The sequence below is a fragment of the Amblyomma mixtum genome, chromosome 7, assembly GCF_055824585.1.
Source record: "Amblyomma mixtum isolate Tamu chromosome 7, ASM5582458v1, whole genome shotgun sequence".
NCBI classification, from domain to species: Eukaryota; Metazoa; Arthropoda; class Arachnida; order Ixodida; family Ixodidae; genus Amblyomma; species Amblyomma mixtum.
Window position 1 is genome coordinate 33,503,251 of NC_143018.1, and position 21,339 is coordinate 33,524,589.

Here is a 21,339-nt window from a genome sequence, read left to right on the forward strand (position 1 = left end):
ACCACGTGACTTCACTCATTCACTCACTCTTCCGACTTGCGTATACAAAGAAGGGCGGGGGGGGGGGGGGGGGGGGATAGTTTTTCTAGCACAATCTTCCCTCTCTCCTTCAACAGATCGGTGGTTGCCTGATTCACTTTGCATTAGTCCTAAAGCTTCCTTTACTTTTTCTTTTGTAACTGGCGGGACGTCCGTCTTCTGTCTGGACAAACAGATGCAGCATTTGAAGATTCAATTAAATTTATTTTTTCAGAAAAAAAATATACATCCTGCAGAGGTTACAGGGCTAAAAGCTGTTAGTAAACAGCTTGACTTGGCCGGAACCTCTATAATCGCAGTAGACGATGAGACGCACATAACTGGATGATTGTGATTTGACAATAATATTTAAGCAACATGAAATTGTGAAGAGATACGGCAACAAGTTTAACATGAGCACATAAGTCAATTTCTGCAGCCACACCAGGTACAAACTTGAACACAAGACACAAATTGAACACTCAGTATGCTTCGGTGATAATAACAGCTTACAGAGGTACGTACAACCTCGCAATAAACAAAGCATGTTTTAAGCTCATTTAAGGTAACATTAGATAAAGAAATGTATTCGTTAAGAATAGATGGTATATTGTGTTCTAGTGCTTGTAGTTTATAATTATTTCCAAAGTATAGTATAAACCAGCGGTCGGTGTTTCGAGTGGAGATTTGGCTTGATGGGGGTCTTAAATGTGCAGTATTTATTTAAAAATCGCTAAAGGCAGGAGAAGAATGGTAAAACGAGCGCGAAATTCGAAAGACATACATATACTCAAAGCGAATTATTTTGCAATTCTGAAAAGCAGTTCGCGTCGGAGGGAGATAAGGAACATTAGCGATATAGCGAATCATTTCCTTCTGCGGAATCTGTATTTTTCTTATATTTGTTTTTGTAGTGGTCGCCCAAACAGAGTTGCTGTAATTCAAGACAGAACCGAAGAGAGCATGATAAACCTGAATTTTTATCTGAGTAGGGAGAAGCGATCGGCATCTTGATAGCACTCCTGTTATCGAAGAAAGCTTTTACAGATATTATCTACATGCCAATCCCAACTAAGGTGGCTTGAAAATGTAACGCCAAGGATTTCGTGCTTATCTACAACTTGAACTTCCTGACCTGCGTATTTAAGAACGTGTGGTAGTTGAGCTGGCTTATTTTTTCCACGGAAAATTATTACCTTAGTCTTTGTAGGGTTTATTCGGAGGCAATTCAATAACACCAATTCTGCAGTCTCATAAGTATTGCATTGCACTTTTGTATTAGATTGTTCACATCAGGGCCAGAGATAAGTATACTGCTATCGTCGGCGTATATAATAAATTTCGCAGTATCATTAATGTGGACAATGTCATTTATGTAGACGTTAAAGAGCAGTGGGCGAAGAATGCTTCCTTGGGGCACACCACTTTCTATTGGTAAAAAAGAAGACTGATGGCTCCCTATATAAACAGATTGTTGCCGATTATTCAAGTATGACTTCAAGAGGTTAAGAGGTATCCAACGAACTCCATTCTGAGAAAGTTTGTTAGTTAAAGTTTTATGGTTAAGGGAATCGAAAGCCTTGATGAAGTCAATTAAAAGTCCTAGAGTAAAAATACCTGTTTCGATGTTTCGCAGTGTAGTTTCCTTGAGTGTTAACAGAGCTGTTTCGGTTGACTTGCCGTTTCGAAAACCAAATTGAGCATTAGACAAGATTCCTTTTGTGTTATAAAACTTCGATAGACGGGAAAAGATGACTTTTTCCAACCCCTTCGAAAAAACCGGGATCACAGATATTGGTCTACAGTTTGATATACACCTTTATCACTGCCCTTAAACACAGCTATCACCCTTGCTTTCTTCATCTCTTCCGGGAGAACTCCTGTTTCAATCACCGAATTGAATATATGTGCAAGCCCTGGCGATAAGAGGTAGTATGTTTCACTGGTTTTATCTGGATATTATCAACGTCTAATGCTTTGCTATTACTTAGATTCATAAAGGTTGTATATATCTCTGTTTCATCGGTGGGCTCAAGAAAAATGCTTTCGACGGGAGTACGAGATGAGGGAACTTCAGGCAGTTGTGCCATTGGGTCATGAACAGTTAAAAAATTGTTAAAATGGTCAGCAAGTGCCTGGCTAGATAATTCCCGGCCTTTCTAAAAGTATTCGTTAAGGTGGCGCACTTTTTGCATTGCGGCCCATCAAGTTGTTTACAATTTTCCAGAGAGCGTCTGAGCTTTTCATTCCAAAGTCAGAGAATCGCTTTCGATGATACTCTGTTCTAGCCCGTCTAATGTCATCTAGTATCGTGAACAATCATGCATGACAAGTGCTACAGTTTACGGTCCAGAGCTCTTTTTCTCTCCTTTGTGTCTGCCAGCAGGTTCGGGCATTAGTTTTTTTAATATTCGAGTCTTTGTTGTTTTAATGGTAGTTTCCCATCATTCTGCTCGAGTATGAATGTATCGTATACTTGGCTTCTGTTCACTGTCTCGATTGTTCTGTTATCAGTTATGTGCCTGCTCTGCGCAATTCTCCATGTGTTTACATGCGGTTGCGCGTAGCGCCTGTCACACAGTGCAAACAAACACCGTTGCTAAGACTTCCAAAAGGCGATCGGCAGTGTTGAATACACAGCAATTAGGACAGAGTTCACTGCAGAGATATGGATTTCAATGAACGGCAGGTCATTCGCGAGCACTCCGTCCAAAGCCGCTGTCTACATCTACGTTTTCATCATTTTTAGCTATATCAGAATGTAGTACTCCTCTTTTTCTTTTATTTTACGCCCACCTGGAGAATGTAGCGTGCTATCAGTGATACGCCAGACACGAGAAGTTTCTAAGCATTGCAAATATAAATCTACAAAAGAAGCTGCATGGGTCCCGCCAAGATACTGTATGCTCCGCAAACGATTCGGTACCCTGACGAAACAAAACGGCGCTACGACTCGTTCCGCTTTGTTCCCCGACACTCAGGCAGTTTGAAAGCAACCAGCCTTTTCTCATCGACTTGCAAATCTCAGCCTTTTTGGGGCTCGGGCTTTTGTGCCTCAGGCTTCGGTGGCTCGGCCTTGGGCTCGGCCTTAGGCTCGGCTTTGGCCTCCGCTTTCGGCTCCTGCTTGCCCTCGCCGGCAGCTGCTGCCTCTTGCTCCGGCTTATCCGATGCCTTGTTCGCAGCTGCCTCCTTGGCGTCCTCGATGGCCTTGAGCTTGAGCTCGAGCTCGCGCTGGGGCCTCTCGCTCTCGTTCAGCCTCTCGGCGTCCTCGGCCTTCATGTAGCCCTTCTCGACCATGAAGAGCCGGTAGCGTCGCCGGTCTTCGTAGCCCTTGGGGCCCCAGTCTTCGCGGGGGCTGATCGCCTTCCAAAAGTCCTGCGACAGGACGCCGCGTCAGAAACCACAGTTATGAATGTAGCGATACGCAGAGCAATGAAATCAATCTCGCAGGATCATTATAGGATTAGCATCCAGTCATATGTCTCCCATGCCTCAAGAGACGGAGGCAAGACCCAAAATTCTCAACTGTCATTTTCCCTCCAGCTTTTTGAAATTCTTCATCTGCCCACCAGGAACGAAAATACCGAAGTCCCGCCTCCTTATTATGCTTATCATATCTCGTGATTTTCATCAACTAAGCCATCTCAAGAAAAAAAAATTACTTTCATCATACTCTCCTTAAAGAGCAACTGCAGCACTTTTTTGAGAATTACGCGATATTCGAGGATTCAAATCTATATAGGCTGTAGGTAAAGCATGCCAAGTGTTTTTGCACTAGTATTTAAAATAGTGACGTAATCGACGATTGAATTTTGCGCTTCTCCTCAGTGCATGGAAGGGGTGCAGGGAAATTCAGCGTGACGTCACGGAAGGTATGATTTCAAATTACAGCTGTCGTCAGCCACACCCTGCCCTGACTCATTAGACGCTGCCAAACAACTCTCGACAAGGTTTGCCTTCGGTGGCGTTGGTTTTTTTCCTTCAAAGCAAGCGTTTGTGCGTTGGAAATGTACTGATACTTTCGATGACGTCACCATGCGCCCCACCACTTGGCGCTGTGCGCTGCGGAGAAGCTTGAAGGGCGTCCGGATTTTAATCGGCGCTTAATTCACTATTTCAAGTGCTAGCACAAAAAGACTTCGCGTGCTTTACCTGCAAGTTTCACACAATCGACCCTCTTAAGCTCGTTGATTTATAAAACATATGCAGTTTCCCTTTAACAGCCGTTCCAATGGCTTCGGCTCTAACGGCAGAAATAATTTTGCGCTTCCTTTTCTGCTATGCTAAATTCTTTTATTATTTTGTTATTTTCTACTTCATGTTGGATTACGCTAAGGAAGTCAAGCAGAACCTCTAACTGGGCTAGTTGGTTGATTGTGACATAAGTGAAAAACGCGCGAAAGTAGCCCGAAGGCGAAACGAAGAAGGAACAGGAACGAGCGCTGAGAAGGGCCCACTGTATAAGAAAGGTAGTCAAGCAGAACTTTTTGCTGGGCTAGATTTAGCAGGACCAACTAGCCCAGCAAAAAGTTCTCCTGCAGGCCTGCACTGGTCGACATAAATCTCCTTCTCTTACCACTTGTCTTCCATTATAGCTCTTCGGCGGATTAATAGCTATTCGGCGGATTAATCGCGGGGCATTTTAGCTTAATTAGTGGGTCATTACTCTTTCCATTTGTTTATAAATACAACCCTAGGTTTGTACCTCTCTGACGGATGGTCCATTGACAAGGACGTTTATTTGCGTTTATTTCAAAACAGGTGCTATTCTGTTCCCCCACCAGTGCATGGGAACAGAACAGCACCTGCTTTGAAAAGATTTACCTCAGCTTCCGCGCCTGATGCCTGGTTATAGCTTAGCACGAGAAGTTTTCGCAGAGGTTGTTCCTCAATTTTTTCGCGGAGTATTTGATGAAGGGCCTTTACTGCGTTCGAAATGTTTACTGGGATCTTTACTGGGTTCGAAGTTTGTGTGGGTTCGAAATGGCCGAATCTGCTGTCGGCCAGAGGAGGGTGGTTCGGCTGGCCCACTCCACTGATTTCAGCAAATTGGTTCGGGTGACTGCTGGCGTTTTCTGTATTCCTCTGCAAGTACATTATGGCTTTTTTTACGTTGTTGCAAGCACATGCAGTTTCACTATTGTGCAGGTAAATATCATAAGCATTGGAATGAGTTTGTTTCGCAAGTTGGTGTGACGCAGTTCACGTGCTTGTGTTGACGGAAATTGACATAAAGAGCTACCTCACGCATAATTTTTCACTTTCATGATCCCTTTCATACCCGACAGGGCAGCCGTTTTGTAGGGATTGTTTTCATTCACCGATGTCTTATTTTATTCTCCTGATTCGCTACTACGAGGCAAAACGCAGCCGCCGCGGTGCCTGAAAGGTTCCTTCCTCAAAACGCGATGCGTTCAATTGTGTTTCCAACGGGCGACGCATCGCGCCGAACGGATGGTCGAGTTCCGTGGACTCGCTGGCAGCGCTACAACACGCTGTCGCGTTCCACTCCTAAAGGCGAAGCTTAATCGTACGTCATTCATTTATTTTTTTTTTGTTATTGAAAAAAAAGTCGGATAAATTCTTTGTCGGCTGCCGCTTTGCAGCGCACAATTTGTATATGGATGCTTGGTGGCCACAACGCGCCGCCACACAATTACATCGATGTTAAGGAATTATGAATGGGAACATTTAATGAATCCTCGAAAAAACAGTTCCCATCCAATAGCGAAAATCTTGCTGCCCTTAATAAATATATAAAAAATATTTACATAAAAAATTTACATAGTACACATACGAGCCTGCCCAAGCCAACAATGGGCTTGAGGGGCAGTGCTCGGCAGAATGGAGCAAGCCAGAGAACGGCACAGATTACTAAGACCGTCATTGCTGCTTACGAGAAGAGTTCAATGCTTTTCGCAACCCTGCAGATTCAATAAAACGGCCGGGAAAAAGTAAAATGCAGCCAACGAGGGTCTGAGGAATCGTGTCCCAGCCCCATTTTTCTCTAAAAATTTCTTCGCATTATCGATCACTCTATCACGTCTATTCTACACTTGCAAAACTTACCTCTTCCATGAGTTGCATGTTTGCGGAGTCTCACTTCTCATTCCTAAATATGGTGTCGAAATAGGTGTCGAAAATTCCTGAATATGGTGCCAGCTCATTGCTTGGCCTACGGCTGCACGAATTACTTCATTCACCAAGGAAAAGCTCAGGTTCCCGCCCAGCTCGTTTCGGATGCTCCTGCTGTATTTCGCGCTTGCTGCCAAGTGCACGCAGCTCGGTGGTTCTAGAAGAGTTTTGCCATGGACGCACGTGCGTATATACCGAATATATACTAGTATGAACACAACAATGTCCAGCAATCCAACAATGTGAAGCCATGCTATCTGAACAGTGGGAGCACGGCAGAGCGCAACCGTCAGCACGCAAAAAGCAACGCTCTGCCGTATCAGCACGAGCCATTATTCAGATAGTACAACGGGTCACCATAATCATTTATTTGACCGTTAAAGGCCTTTGGGGGAGGGGGGGGGGGGTATTACATAAGGGGGCTCGGTTACTAATCAGTTAAGTGTGCCCAGCAGCAACTAATGCCCTATCAAGAAAGCGTACCAGTGACGAGAAACCGACGACAAGGAAGGCCGTTACTAACGACGAACCATGCCGTTGCCACATAAACACCGGTATTCAACGCGCACGCGCCACTCTCAGGAAATCTAGTTCATCGTTGTTGCTTCAAGATTCATCATCAAGTTTCTGACGTAACCTTCCTCCTTGAAGGACCAGCCGCGATAAGCCTGGCCAACAGCGGAGATGGTGGAGTGGAGGTTTTGCCACACATTTGAGGCTACCACGCGAAAAATCTTCGCTTTCTAAAAACGCAAATGGGAGGTTCTCCTCCTCTGTCATCCTATTTCGTTAGCAAACGCACGTATCCGGCAAATAAACAACACTAAAACAACACAACAAGCGCACGAGAACTGCTGAACGCTGCCTTGCACACGTCTGCTCGGGAACAACTTTCCAACCAAAAGGTCCGGTGGAGCTTCCCTCTTTGCACGACAGGTGGCGCTCGCTTTTCCGCTTTTTTTTTTTTTGTCGGACTCTGATAACAGATGTTCTCCCGTTGTAAAGGATGTGACCGCGACATCATCATCATCATGGTCAATTAAATGGTTTTTCACAAACACAAAGGACTGAAAATTATCCACCATGTTTATTTCACTCTTACATGTGACCCACTGCGGGGGCTCCTGAAATTGATAGCATGCACTTTTTTATTATTACACATCACAAAAATTTAGATAAGAATCGAAGTTAATCTAGACGTCCACAGTGCTCTCCTCGTGCGCTGTCAAAAACCTCCCCCATGCAACATGTTCTGATAAGCACTGCATGCAATATGACATTATCCGTACAAAGTTCTCAGCCGCGGTACAGTGAACTAGAATAGCCGCGGTGAGTTAACATGGATATCCGAATCGCCGGGCGTTTCAACGGAACAAGCAGACGCAGTCTGGCGGGTTCGGGCGAGGTGCGTGACATAGTGGACGGGGTGTGCAGTCCTTCAATCCGTGCCATCCTGTAAAGGATTGCTGCCTGGTCTTGCGTGAGGCTGCTTACACGTTCGTACTTAGACTGTCTGTACTTGTCGCATGGAGCCTGCAACAAAGAACGACGTCAGATATTCGTCCCATGCTGGCGCAATTTACAAACACATGCAGTCATATACATGCGGGAATTTTAAGGTGAAAGCCTTTTATGGCGTTTGAGTAGCGTGGACAGGATGTGGCACCCATTCACCATTCCACAGCCAATCTACACTCTAATCCATAGCCATCCAACAAGCCAAACCGTAATCCACAAACCAATTCATAACTGAAAAAAGTACCAACTGTCAGTGAATGAAAAATAAGGAAAGAAAATGGGTATATACGGGAATAAAAGCCGGGCCTGCGATACGGCAATGATTCCACTGCGCCACGAGAGCTTTTTTTATCATTTATTACACGCATTTATGCATTACTTGCAAAAATAATCAACCAGCAACCGATCAATTTCGTTGGAAACAAAACACCACACAACTAAAACGGTGGCAAGGAAAGACAAGGGTTTCACTGTTACAGGTGAATAAAGGCGCGTCTAGTGAATGGAGAGTTATCTTAGAAGTTTTGGGTTTGGTTTAGTGGGGTCTAACGCCCCAAAGCGACCCAGGCTATCGGGGCGCCGTAATGAAGGGCTCCGGAAATTTCGACCACCTGGTGTTTTAACGTGCAATCACATCGCACAGTACACGGGCCTCTAGAATTTCGTCTCTATAGAAATGTGACCGCCGTGGCCGGCATCCAACCCGCGTCTGTCGGGTCAGCAGCCGAACACCATAACCACTGAGGCACCGCGGCGGGTTGTCTTAGAAGTGTATAACGAGTAATTATGAGCATATAAATGACACCGTCGCAGTTAAGCGAGTACAAAAGTACGCTTCCGGTAAATTTACTTCATGCTTGCCGTGTCGTAGCGCCATCACTGGCCCTGCAAGTGAATCCTTACGAAAGACCACATAAGAAATTTCTATGCATAATAATACAAATCAGTAGGGACTGAGAAACGGACTTGTACTCTCGGTAACAATAAGCAATGCATCGTTACATTTGTACGCTCAAAAAAAGTAAATACAATACATACCCAATCTCCATCTTCGCATGCGTCCAAGGTCATCCTGATCATCTGCCTCACTAAGGGCCACAGGCTCTCTGCTGAATGACCAGAGTGGAACTCCATTTTGAGGTCCCAACTGCAAAGGAAAAGCATTGCGCTTGGCGCTCACATCCACTATTTCAAACTGAGCTTGTGAGACCTGCGATTCCCAGGCAGCTCTAGGACGTCTCTCTCGGCAAGCGGCTTTAAATTTTATGTAACACTGAATACCTGGGAACTATCCTGATGACGACAACAACTGTCTGGTGAGGAAGATAGCATACCAATCGTTTTCGACACATACAAAAGATGCACTTACGGAATGACATATCTGTGTCACCACTGTTTATTACGTGCACCTTCTATTAGAACACACTAATGCAGTCAAAATCGAGCTGGAATCAATCCCACAGAATCCCAGAATACCGTTGATACAAATCTCATGCGACAGTGGAAAATGTGCGCAACACTAGAAATACTTGCTTTTGTTGTTTAGTCAATATGACCTGAAAGTTCAGAAGTGTGATATAAAATGATTGTTTGACTTAAAAATTCAGAATTATCTTTCTATTGGCTGAAATATTTGTCAACACCGAATTTTCAGCTGAATTACAATATAGCATACCAGGCAGATTCGCTACCTACAGCTGCAAGCATTTGAAATTGACTTTTAATTAAAATCACATTTCTCATCACGCGCGGCGGTTTCCATATGAAAGTACTCAAACACCGTGTTTCGTTTTTTTTCTTGCAGAATTACAATGTAGGCGAGGGGTCGAATTTCAAAAATGGCGTTCAGAGAAGACTGGCGGATCTTTCTGAACGCACACAATGCACAAAACTGAACGTACACCACACAACTCCTGCACAGGGATACTTTAGAAAGCTTTAACACCGTAAACTTTTAGAGCTACTGAGAAAAAAGAAGGAACTCAGCTACATACCAACTTGCTGGCCTTCCATTAAGCAGCAGCATCAAGTACACAGCTGCACCAGCCAGCAGTGATGGTTCCACCGAAGCCATCTCGTGGTTCATCACGGAAACCTCCAGAATGAACATGGCTGTCAGTTCCTCTGTTGTGCTAGCCTGCAGAGGGGAAGATGAGAGATGGTAGCCAGGAATACTCACTATGCGAGTAAATCCGGTAATACACATACCCAGAAATTCTGGACGGGTGCACTTTTCAACAGGAGATATTTGGTGAATACAGTTTTTTTTTTCACATGTCGCGTACGATTTCACTGTAACAATCAATCGATATCTAAATCTCTCCCTCAGCAGGCTTGCCTTTTTTTTGCTTTTAATGTTCTGCATTGGTTTTCTGTAGCGGTCTTAACCACTTGACGAAAGCGATTTTCCAACATACCGGAAGAGTGGACCATTACGTCCAGTATTTCCATAACAATACCTTACAATATTGCATAGTTCCCTCGGAAATAAAACAGGTGCCCAAGAACCTTGTCCTTATTTCTAATAGACTCTATTGCCTTCCATAGATATTTCTTTTTGTCTATTCATAGTCTATAGAGAAAAGTTTGCCAAAAGTGTACGGCCATAAATCTATAAACTGTCTATAGGCAGTCTGTAAGCATTGTATTGCCTATAGACAGCTCTACCCAGAACGCCTCAGAGAGTGCGTATGCACTGCAAATTCGGCCTATAACGAGCGTCGCACACGAACGCCCGTAAGGATGGGTAGCTACTCTGATGAAATCTTCTCGACCAGGTCGCTAGAACATTGGTCGCAGGCCGAATTCATCTCGATTCCAGAATCGAAAGTTCGATAGTAGTCTGGGGCAGCAGCGCCGCCGTCAAACCGGACAGCCGCATGTGGTTAAAATACATTTTTCAAGCCAGCGGTGCCAAGCTTTTGTCCGAATCCACATGCAGCGCTCGTTACGTCAGCAGCGGAGGGCTATCATTGGTCCGCCGCGTCAACTCTGTCTGACGTCACGCCGCTACAATGGCCACGGCCGGGAGCTCCGCCCCCCGGGGAACTCCCTCGCGCGTCGGCAGCCGTAGGAGGGGCCGAGTGGGGGAGGCCGACTGAAGAGCGGCGACACTTCAGTGCGCAAAAGTTACGCGAGTAGAGACAAAGGCATGAAAACGCGGCAAATCAAATTTTAACTCCTAGGCATCCCGCAACACTATTGAGAGCTTATTCAAGGGCACTGTGTTCGCAAAGACAATGCGGACAGCATCATCCCCTAATGACCCTATCACGGCAAGAACGCAGCCCCAAGCAAGACATGAACAAACCTGAGCCTCATCGCAGTTACTACGCAGCTTGTGCACGGAGAGGGGAGATGCCTGAAACCACTGGAGCACATGGAGAATTTCATGCGTCATTTCCATCATATCCTCCTCTTCGATGCCTCGTACCCCGTGTACCGTGTTCATGAATTCACTTGGCCATTCAGTTGCCTCGGACTCAATCATGGCCGCTATCATGAGTGAAGATGCCCAGAGCACGTCCATCTTCCGAAAGGGTATCTGTCGACTCTCCTGAAATGTAGGAAAGGCGAACACTGAGCACGGTCGCGAGGAAGCCCTCCTCATTCGCAGGTTGCGGCGAAGGTTGAAGGCGCATGTACCTTCTAATGCAAAAGTTTACAGCCCACCGCGCCACTGAAATGAACGGCGCGGTGGATTGTAAACTTTTGCAACACACGGTACATGCTACCGTCACAATCGAAATAAGGCGAAACTTTTGCGCAGCACAAGTGACAGTTCCTTCACATCATTCACACCTTCGGGTCTGAAGCATTTGCTACTCGGCTCGTTAATAATTATTTGAGCATAGGCAATGCTAAGGCGGGGAAAGCGGGACCTAACAAGAGGTCTACGATATTGAAGAAGCCAAGGTTGTGTTCTATGCAAGTTTTCTTTCTTTAACGAAAGGCTCGCTTTGTATTTCAACCATAGTCGGTTACAACTCGAGAACGAAGCGGTAGATATGCCCCCAAAAGTGGCCACTCCAGGCAATGGCGTCGGCCGATTCGTCCTTCTTAACCGATCCCCGTGCAGGATGCACAAGATGAGTATGCAATAACCGCGGCTTAATCGGATTAACCCCGGCGTCCCGAAAATGGGTCGACGCCTTTGGCTGGAAGGCGTTCCTTCTGACTATAGCGCCATGAGGGCGACTAAAATACCTCGGCCACTGCAAATGCAGCTCACATTGAGCGCTGTCAGTACTGGTAAAAGTTGCACCTTGCATAGTGGCGACAAACTTACTTCGCGGTTAAGCTCGAGATGGATAAACTACTGCAATAAGAACAATTAAAATTCCCCGGCCGCTGCACTCGCAGCTCTTACTGAATGCTGTCAGTAAGAGCAACTGGTACAGTCGCACAATGTTGACTGAGCAACTCTTACATGGTAACTTGAGTTTGTTCGCGTTAATTATAGCATCTAATTAATTCATTTACCAATACTGCAGGCCTTTCTCGGGCCTACCCAGGAGGGTATAAAAACGCAGAGTAATTAAAATAGTGAACCGAACAAGAAGAACAAGTGTAGGCACAAATAAATAGAAACAAATAGTTCATCATCACATGGGCGTCAGTGATAAGGATGTCCATTCATGACTTAACATATTCTATGAAAGCCCCGACCGAGTTGCGATGCACAATAGATGGCAGTGTATATGTCACCTAAAAAGAGGTGGTGGGGACAAGAAGACTTATGGGCATTGTTAATTCTCGAAGGGTGGCCGAACGCCTCCTGAGAGTATGCTTCTTTTGTTACGCTCAAATGACCGTGACAAAGTTGGTACAAAACTTTGTAATTTTCCTGCAGTGTGCTAATCACTTAGTATTAAGTAGGTTAGATATGCTCGAACTCCTTGAATATTAATAGAAAGAGGTGTCGCATTGGGCGCAGCTTTGGAATAACGATATTCAAAGGTAAAAGTAGGAGACCTGCCAACCTGTAAGAAGATATCCATGAATAGGACCGCCAGAAAGAGCGTCTCTGGCAATAATCCGACGAGTTCGTGGGTGAATATCATCCAGTCAACGCAGCAAGCCCGCATCCAGGGTTCCAGAAATGGTTGCGACTTCATGAAATTGGGTCGGATCGGCCATATGCCCTGCAAGGAAGGGAAAATAAAAGACACTGCCTGAAACACAAACTACAATCATCAGTCGTTGAATTATCAATGACCCATGTTTAGCTCACCAGCTTTGTTGCGTTCCAGAAAAAGACGCAGGGCTAAAGATAAATGCTCATACGATCAAAGATTTACATACGCACATTGATTGCTTGAGTAAGCTACCCCCAAAAGGTTCTAATCATGTTCATCTGGTACAATTTACAAACGGCAAATTGAAGAAAGGATACACAGGACATATTGAAGGCAAGACACAAGCAAGTAAGCAATTTATGTATGCCTTGCTGATAACATTTTTTAGGAGTGTGAATTGTAAAGGATTATACACCGTCACATTCAGGCGAGGTAGATTGAGAGCTATGTGTCCCTAGGTTGAAAATATGTCAACTTCACACAAGAGAAAATGTGTAACTCAGTTGAATTAAGCTGCATTTGTTGATCGAACTTTAGGACTGTTCACAAGGCCCCAAGTTTCTCGGCTATGCCAGCAGCGCGGAGCATGACCTGCCAAATGTAACTATTTTGCGTAGTTAACGCCCGCTTTTCCGACATTCTCTGGGATCCCTTTGTCTGATCGTTGCACCGCATGGAGGGAATTCCACGCAGTAAGAATGGCAAAATTTTCTTCCAAGCGGCCGGTCACAAAATTTCTCTGGAGTCAAGGTAGCAGCAGTAAATTTCTTTCAAAGAAGCCCTAAACCATAATCGTAGATCTTTCTCTTGCACCTCCTACCACGCAACTGCAAGGACATCTCAGGTATAAAGACGCACAACTTCGGATGATGGAGAGTCCATAAACCGCGTTTGCATCAATACGAGAGTGGGCACCGCAATTATAGCGCATCTCGCGAAACCGACACGCCACTGCGTACATGTCGTACATGGCAAGACTACTTTTGAAAACCAGTTAAATTACATTACTAATTTCTTTCTCAAAACCGCGCATGTGTAATGAATTTACTCGGCTATTCCTTAAGAAAATTAATGGAATTGACAACTTACAGTATACAATTTTTCAAACCGAAAAACCTCGTTCACACACGGTGATCTCGCATTCTTGATCGAGAAGGAAGGGGGAGATGCCCGTTTATTTGTACGAGTGGAAAGTTGTTGAAAGGACGCAATAGAGCAGCGGTGCGAACGCGAGGAGCTTACGGAGACAGGTACTCGCCAAGAAAATGCATCATTGTAACCTTTCGACAACTGCCCTTTACACTCTGTGGAAAGCTTGTGGTGACCGCCGAAGCTCAGTTTCACGCAGATTAGGGTCCAGCCCCCCCTCACCTTTTCGAAAAACAATACAGTGGAGCGGGAGTGACTTATCTCCCTTCGCGCTAACCCCTTCAGTCAGCAGGGCAGGAAATGAAAACGCGTCATGCGAACGAAGGTTTTTGTTTGCAAGAAACCTTCCTGTAAGTTAACTTTCCTGCAAGTCGTACATCACTATGAAATTTATGTTGCACGCAAGCGAAGACGTGTAGTGGTCAGAGCTCTGAAGCATTTGAAATTTTTTTTTATGGAATGAGCAGTTGCATTATTAAAAAAGGGACATTGCAGAGCAGTGGCGCTGGAAAGTGGCCGTCGGAAATTTGCCCTGAGGGCAGGGTGTCGCCATGATGAACAACCGCCTAGTGCAACTTCCTTTGTGCTAGGCAAAAGGGGGAGGGGGGGGGGGGGTGCGAAGGGGTCGTACAAATGCTCTGACACGTTTCGGATTCACGGCGTGTTTAGGAACAAGGAGGGACACCGGCATTTGTCACCGTTGCAAGGGGAGTGGGTTGTTTCTTGTTCCGGCTGCGGAGCAGTGAAGGGAGGATGTTGAAAAGAAGTCTGACTTGTCAGACCCGCTCCTCACTGCAAGGGGAACACATTAATTCTAACGCAGTAATCATAGCGCGGGAACAACTCAGGCCAAGGACAAGACGGAACAAGCGCTAACTATTAACACAGCGGATTTATTGCAGATCAGGAGTATATATACACTACTGATGCAGTAAATAGAACGAAGAATAAACATAACAAAATGCCACACGCCGTCATGCCATGAAATCGAGCTCTTTCTCCGATAATGCCACAGAGGGTCTGCTGTGTCAGCGAACCGTAACAGGGAACCGAGAGGCGGACAGGATAGCTCGAGGGTACACTTATTACCGAGCATCCAAAGTAGCCGACCTCGAGGAGAACGAACCTGTACCCCAAGATTATTCGGCGATACTAAATTATTACAAGGGCTGCAGAAAGCGGTATCCACCACCGGACAACTCCCTTAGCAGAGAAGACTGTCGCGTGGAGGCAGCTACAAACGGTCTCGTACCCGAACCTACACGTACTCAACAAAATGTATCCCACACAATACACTGACAAATGCCCTTGGTGCCAAGATCCACACACGCTGTACCACATACCGTGGGCATGCCAGAAGATAAGCGTGGTACCAGTTATAACAAACCCGAGTGCGGAGCAAAGGGAGGGAGTGCTCTCCAGCGACCGCCGAGTCGACCAAGAAGGTCTGATTCGGCGAGCACATCTGGCACCAGCTTCCAGTGGAGCCCTGGACTAAGGGCAGCCGACCTTTGTGTACAAGTATCTATACATGAAAAGCATTAACACAAAATGGACTAATAGAACCCGAAAGCTAAGAACGAGGTATTTACGGGTGAGGGATGGGACGCAACAAAATACTAACGTGAAAGCGGAGGTAAAGGAGACGGAAAGAAAGATGTGGAAATAAAGAATGCAGGAAAAATCGGAGCTAGGCATATATAGGACACGAAAACAGGACATCAAAAAAGAGCGATTATTCGATAATTCGCGGGGCAGTACACTGCTTTTTGAGGATAGGACAGGGGCTCTGAGAACAAAAACGTATAGGACCAAATTTGAACAAGTGGATATTTTGTGGTCTGCTTGTAGAAAAAAACGGAGACCATAGAGCACTTGGTTCTGAGGTGCGCAGAACTACGCCCAGCCCTCCCAGAGGGGGCAGCAACAGCCATAGGAGTATTGGTGGCGGAAATCAAGGGAGGGGTGAATTTGGAGGAGAAAAGGATAGCCAGACTAGACATTGCAAGAGCGAAAGTGAAAGAAAGCGAAAATAAAAATAAATTAACAATGGGGGAAGTATAGGCTAGGTGGCGAAAGCTACCACCCGATACAATGTGCAAAGCCATTATTATTCATCCATCCATAAATACAGCGCTGATGAAATAGGATCGTGTGGCTCATCGGGAGCGCCCCTGTGACGTGACGTTGTTTCCACTCGGGAGAGGTCTATTCCGACTTGTGGCGCAGAGCACTTCCACAAGACCTGTCCCATGCGCATTGTCTAGGATACTTGTAACCAAATTCGGCTACTGAAAATTTTTCCCCCCTGCATTTCAGACGGCTTGGCGTTGTGGTTATTTTCGGACTTTACGCTTCCCGGACATCTGTATGCTAAAAGAAACGTCTTCCAAGAAGTGCAGTACTTTTGGTTAGCTGTCGATACAGCCTTTGCTTCCCTTGCTCTCTTTGCTTCCGTACTAGCGAAATTTGCTTCCGTACTAGCTATGCCCACAAAAGATGCGAGTGCGAGAGTAGATTGGTCGATTGCCTGCACCGCATTCTTTTCCGGGAAAGCACCAGGGGCCTGCAGTAAGGCACTGTTTCGCGCATCGAAGCTTTCGCGATGGTAGCGGCGCCTTGTGTCGCAGCTGAGAGTTAAGGCGGATTCAAGGTGGGTTCACACTGGCGAGTCGCGGAGGTCGCGCGACAGGCTTAAATCGATTTTTTACCCTCCCTCCCCACTTTACAAGTACTTTGGAAACCGTCACTAATTGACCGAAATCGGTCGCGCGACGTTTGCGACTCGCCAGTGTGAACTTGCCTTCACACTGGGGAGTCACAAACGTCGCGCGACTGGTTCCGGGAAGTTAGTTACATGACCGAAGCACTAGGAAAGCGGGAAGGAAGCGTAGCAAATCGGCTCGTCCACTTCGGGCTTCTGCGTTCTCGGAAACGCCACCACGAGCTTACATGTCGGTCTACCTTTGTCCACCGCAACCACAATGCCCCCGAGTCTCCCCTCGCTTTCGGGTTGAAACACATTTCTGGAAGGAGCAGTCGGGACTCCATCCGCCCCCAGGTGACGCAGCCACTAGGAAAACCGGTCTCGATGCGTCTCTCGCAGCCGCGTAAGCCCGGCCAGGAAGACGAGGGTCGAAGGCACACATACAAGAAACCCCAGTGAAAGTAATTTCGGCAGTAATTACGTACATGGGCTGTGAAATTGCTGCCCCAAAGTAATGCATTACAGCACCGAATTACTCTACCAGGGAAATGACTCGTATTCCGAATTACTAGAAAATAGTAATTAAAGTGCGGTCCTGTCTCGTACACGTACCGCATCAAGTCTCAAGGAGCGGTCCAGCCGACGCAATCTTAGCGCAGACTACTTTGATATCCAGTTGAGGCAATATTGTATAGTACCACAGGGAGGGAGAGGGGCGCTTCCAAACCTGTCTGCACTCACTTTGTTTCAGCATCGTTCTCGGTCCAAACCCATATCTTAGCCGATACTTGCGCCCAAAACACATTTTCTAAAAACTGCTGTAAACCAGACATATGCCCGAAAACGGGACTTGGAGACGATGGTGGTTGTATAATTCACAAATCTGAAGACGCCACAAAAATTATTTGAACACTCAGTGCTTATTCAAGACTGCTCTCTACGGGGAACTGGGGATCTTAAACCTCTTTGAATGCTTTTGTGAGGAGTGCGAATTTCAGGATAAATTCGAAGACGGCAGTTTAGAAGCGGGGAGCCAGAATAAGGCTGCCGATCAGACGCCTTACACGAGTCACTGAAGTAAGCGCTACCCACGATTAAGGACTACCTGAACCAAAGAACCGGCACGTTTGAAATCGCTGCCGAAATCCTGAATGTTTTCGCACTGCATACCTAAAGGCAGGCCCATTTTCCTCACATGCGGGAGTGCTCAGTGGGAGATTGGTAACGTACGCGAAAATGTATTTGCAAAAGGAACTGGTACTGCCTGTGGAAATTTATTCCCAATAACCCGATATTTATCCTGATTTAGAGCTCGGAAAACAACACCCGGTGTTTACGCCTCGAATTCCGGAAAAAATAAAACCCGAAAGAGAACGGCCTATGTACAATGCAGAGCCGTCGAGCGACCGTGGCAGGATGAACCGGACACGAGACGGACTAACCAGACGGAGGAAAAAATTTGCTTGGGGAGGGCATGTAATGCGAAGGCAAGATAAACGCTGGTCCTTAAGGGTAGCGGAGTGGATTCCAAGAGAAGGCAAGCGAAGCAGGGGGCGCCAGAAAGTCAGGTGCGCGGATGGAATTCAGAGGTTTCCGGGGATACGGTGGCTGCAGCTGGCAAGGGACAGGGTCAAAGAACAAGGAGAGTCATGCATGGGAGAGGCTGCAGTGTCGTAGTAGTCAGACTGATGACGAGACAATCTCCGGAAGAGATGTAATTGCTGCTTTAGAAAAATGGTCGCCGTATAGGATCGACCTGTATTCTCATTCAATCGAGATCAAGGTACCGGATGCGGGAAGAAGTGTCAACGATTTTATATGTGTGCTGATTTTTCTCAATCAGTGTAATTGTCGCTCGCGAGATGAAATCCGCCTAATACTGCATTTCCGTTAACTAAGAACTGCACCGTCCACGTGTAATCCATCACGTGGGAAGAGGGATTTCCTCCATTATTCAAAACAGCTATTGAATAAAATCTGGGAAATATCTGAGCAGACCTCCAACACCAGGCAAACATGCGCAATATTGTGAGAACAGCAGCGCTAAAGATACTTCAACAAGTGGATGCGCCAGATATAACGATGATTTCTAGGCGGACAAATCGGAACAGCTGGATCGACTCACATCGGGAATGGGTGCGTTGTTGTTCGCCATACTGCAGGTTCAATACCCGCACTTCTCTCACGCAGAGTGTTCAGACGTCGCCGAATGCACTGTTCGAACCAGCTCCCGACCACCACTGCACACGAACACTTTGAAAACTGCGGACTCTAAACTGCGGGCTCTATTTTTATAGGCAAGGTGGCCCACGTCACGTGTGCATGAGAGAGAAAGATGTGAGTGGCTAAGTAAAGGGAAAGGGGATAGGTATGGAAGTGACACCTTTGGTTTGTGACATGTGAATGTCGGTCAACTACTGGCACTGCCACTCAAAGCTAGTAAGGGCCGTTGTACGATCGCTTTTGAGCGGATCCGCCAGGCAGACGGACTGGCGGACCGAACGACCAGACAATAGGCATTCGCCCCGTTCGGCAGGCGAAAGGAAAGTTGGTGAACTTCAACTTTGGGGAGGACGAGGGAACCGCCCGGCGACCGAATTGCAGCGATTGGCTGCTTTTTACGTGACGTAGGCATCCGCTCCTGCCGGGACAAGATGGCCGTCCGTCGACTGAACTGGGGAGCGTAGGTCGCGGCTGTAGTGGTGGCAGCTATGCCGCGAGGCATACTATATTGGCCACATGTTGATATTACGAGTGTTCAGAGCGACTGCGAACTTCTCCGCGTGCAGCAGCGGCGAGCAGCGACAGTTTCCCGAGTTGAAATCGACGCTGATGTAGTTGACAGAGCGCCTCTTCAAACCGACGCAAGACCTATGCGTTGGCGGTGTCACGAAGTGTTTATATGGAGCTGTTTGTGGTTGCTGCAAGCGTTCCTAATTCCTGCGAGGATCATCACGCACAGCGGCGAACAACAGCTGCTCACGGTGAACTTCTGTGCGTGCATGAGCTGCCTAGCACAGTGACTAGTGTCCGCGTAGTGAAAGTGATTGCGATCGAAGCGAATGCTTTTACGTCAAGGCAGTGAAATGTGCATCTTCGAGAGCTCACTACGCACGCCGTGCTTTCCGAATGCTGAAATGAACGTGGCGTTGTGCAGCTAGTCGCATTCGTTGCGATGGTTGCAGTGATCGCGACCGAAGCGTGCACATGACGTTGTTGCTGGCTACGCATTCGTTACCATTTTGTTCGCGATTCGTGTTGGCTTGAGAATTGCCGTGTGTGCGACGTGACGCGACGCGAGCTTGGCTGCACGGCCGTAGGACTGTTTTGCGGCGACAACAGCGATGTCGCCATCCTTCTGCGCTTTGGTGCTCCATTCAGTACGTTTTGTGATGATGGGTGCTCGGGTTACGACTCGCCGGAGAAACTGTGTAACCTGTGTGAAAACATCGGTGCAGTGCAAATGTATCTTCGGGAGCGTCATTTCTTTTGATTTCCTGCCGGCTGTGCGCACATTTGCCTGCAATAAACATATCGGCGTGATGAATGAGTGACTGAACACTTCCTCTAGCCATTTCGGTTTAGGTTGTAACAACATGGTATTACGCGATTACAAACAAGAATCATTGCCGCTTTTAAATCACGACTGATTGACAGTGTACAAATCTCTAATATGTGCCAACTCATAAGTCTGTTTTTCATGAGCATTTCAATTGATGTAGCGCAGAAAAAAAAAAGTGTGGCAGCAGCTTATGCAATCAAAACTGTCCACAGAGCAAGTTGAGCATAACGAGTCTTGATGAAAAAGAAGAAAAAAATATTAAGAAAACCTTTGCCATTGCTTTTTTTCTCTTTTTGCTTAGCAGTGTAAAGTCAATATTGACAAATGCTTGGCAGTATTCAGTTTAAGTGGGATGTTGGTTTCCACTGCAATCAGAAAAATACAGTAGTCTTGAAGCACCTCATAGGCAATGACAGTGTCTGTTGTTGATTTTGCTCATGGTCCTTTTCGATCCGGAGATCAGTGGCACGAAACTGGATATGTTCGCAATGTTGCAGAGCTGCTCGCGAAATCGTCTTTATTGGTGTCAAGCGGTTGTTCAGCGGCGCTTCCTGGGTCAGCCGCAGCAGTTTGTTTAACAAGACATTCTTGAAGCTTTGAGAAGATCTCGTCGATGCACTTGCATATGTCTGTCTGCTACCACCTTCATTTGCCTGTGACTGCTTGCAGACTGCAAAATAAGCCCTCTGGAGCTGGTAAAGCTACGCTAGGAACAAAGATGATGGTAACAACATCACTGCACAGGGTAGCAATTCTTGCTCTGTCGTCGTCCCTTAGCACAGTTTCGACATGCCAACTTGCCACCGGTGCACCCCACAGTACGCTATGATCAAGTTCTGTGAAATTTACAGAAAGCAACAACGGGAAAAGAAGCAGGTTGTATAGGCATATCTAGTGCATGCTGTACAGATAGCTTCCTGCCTGGCCCCTCTGCTTTTAACCCTTCATCACCCAGCACTTGTGGTCCTATTTGTGTTATTGGCATGTGCTGCAAATCACCAAACACATTTCATACTCTTCACCCTGCTAGATTGTTTTGGCCCATTAAGTTGTTTGATTCAAATCGGCAAGTTTTTAGAAGACATTTCTGCAATAGCCAACTTTTTCTTGTTCTTCACGACATGCACCTTGACTGCAACATCCCCCTATGATGCTTTTGTTCTTTGCTTTGA

General features: G+C 46.4%; 1 protein-coding gene across 1 annotated transcript; it reads right to left on the reverse strand.

Annotated features, from left to right (window-relative positions):
• Positions 1-3,042: 3,042 nt before the first annotated feature.
• LOC149335608 (uncharacterized) lies at positions 3,043-18,760 on the reverse strand. The gene is made up of 6 exons (XM_089553980.1): positions 18,731-18,760; positions 12,654-12,815; positions 10,982-11,227; positions 9,666-9,808; positions 8,710-8,818; positions 3,043-3,393 (listed from the first exon to the last, which is right to left on the reverse strand). The coding sequence occupies exons 1-6, from the start codon at positions 18,758-18,760 to the stop codon at positions 3,043-3,045; spliced, it is 1,041 nt and encodes a 346-aa protein (XP_089410106.1).
• Between the last annotated feature and the right edge of the window lie 2,579 nt (positions 18,761-21,339).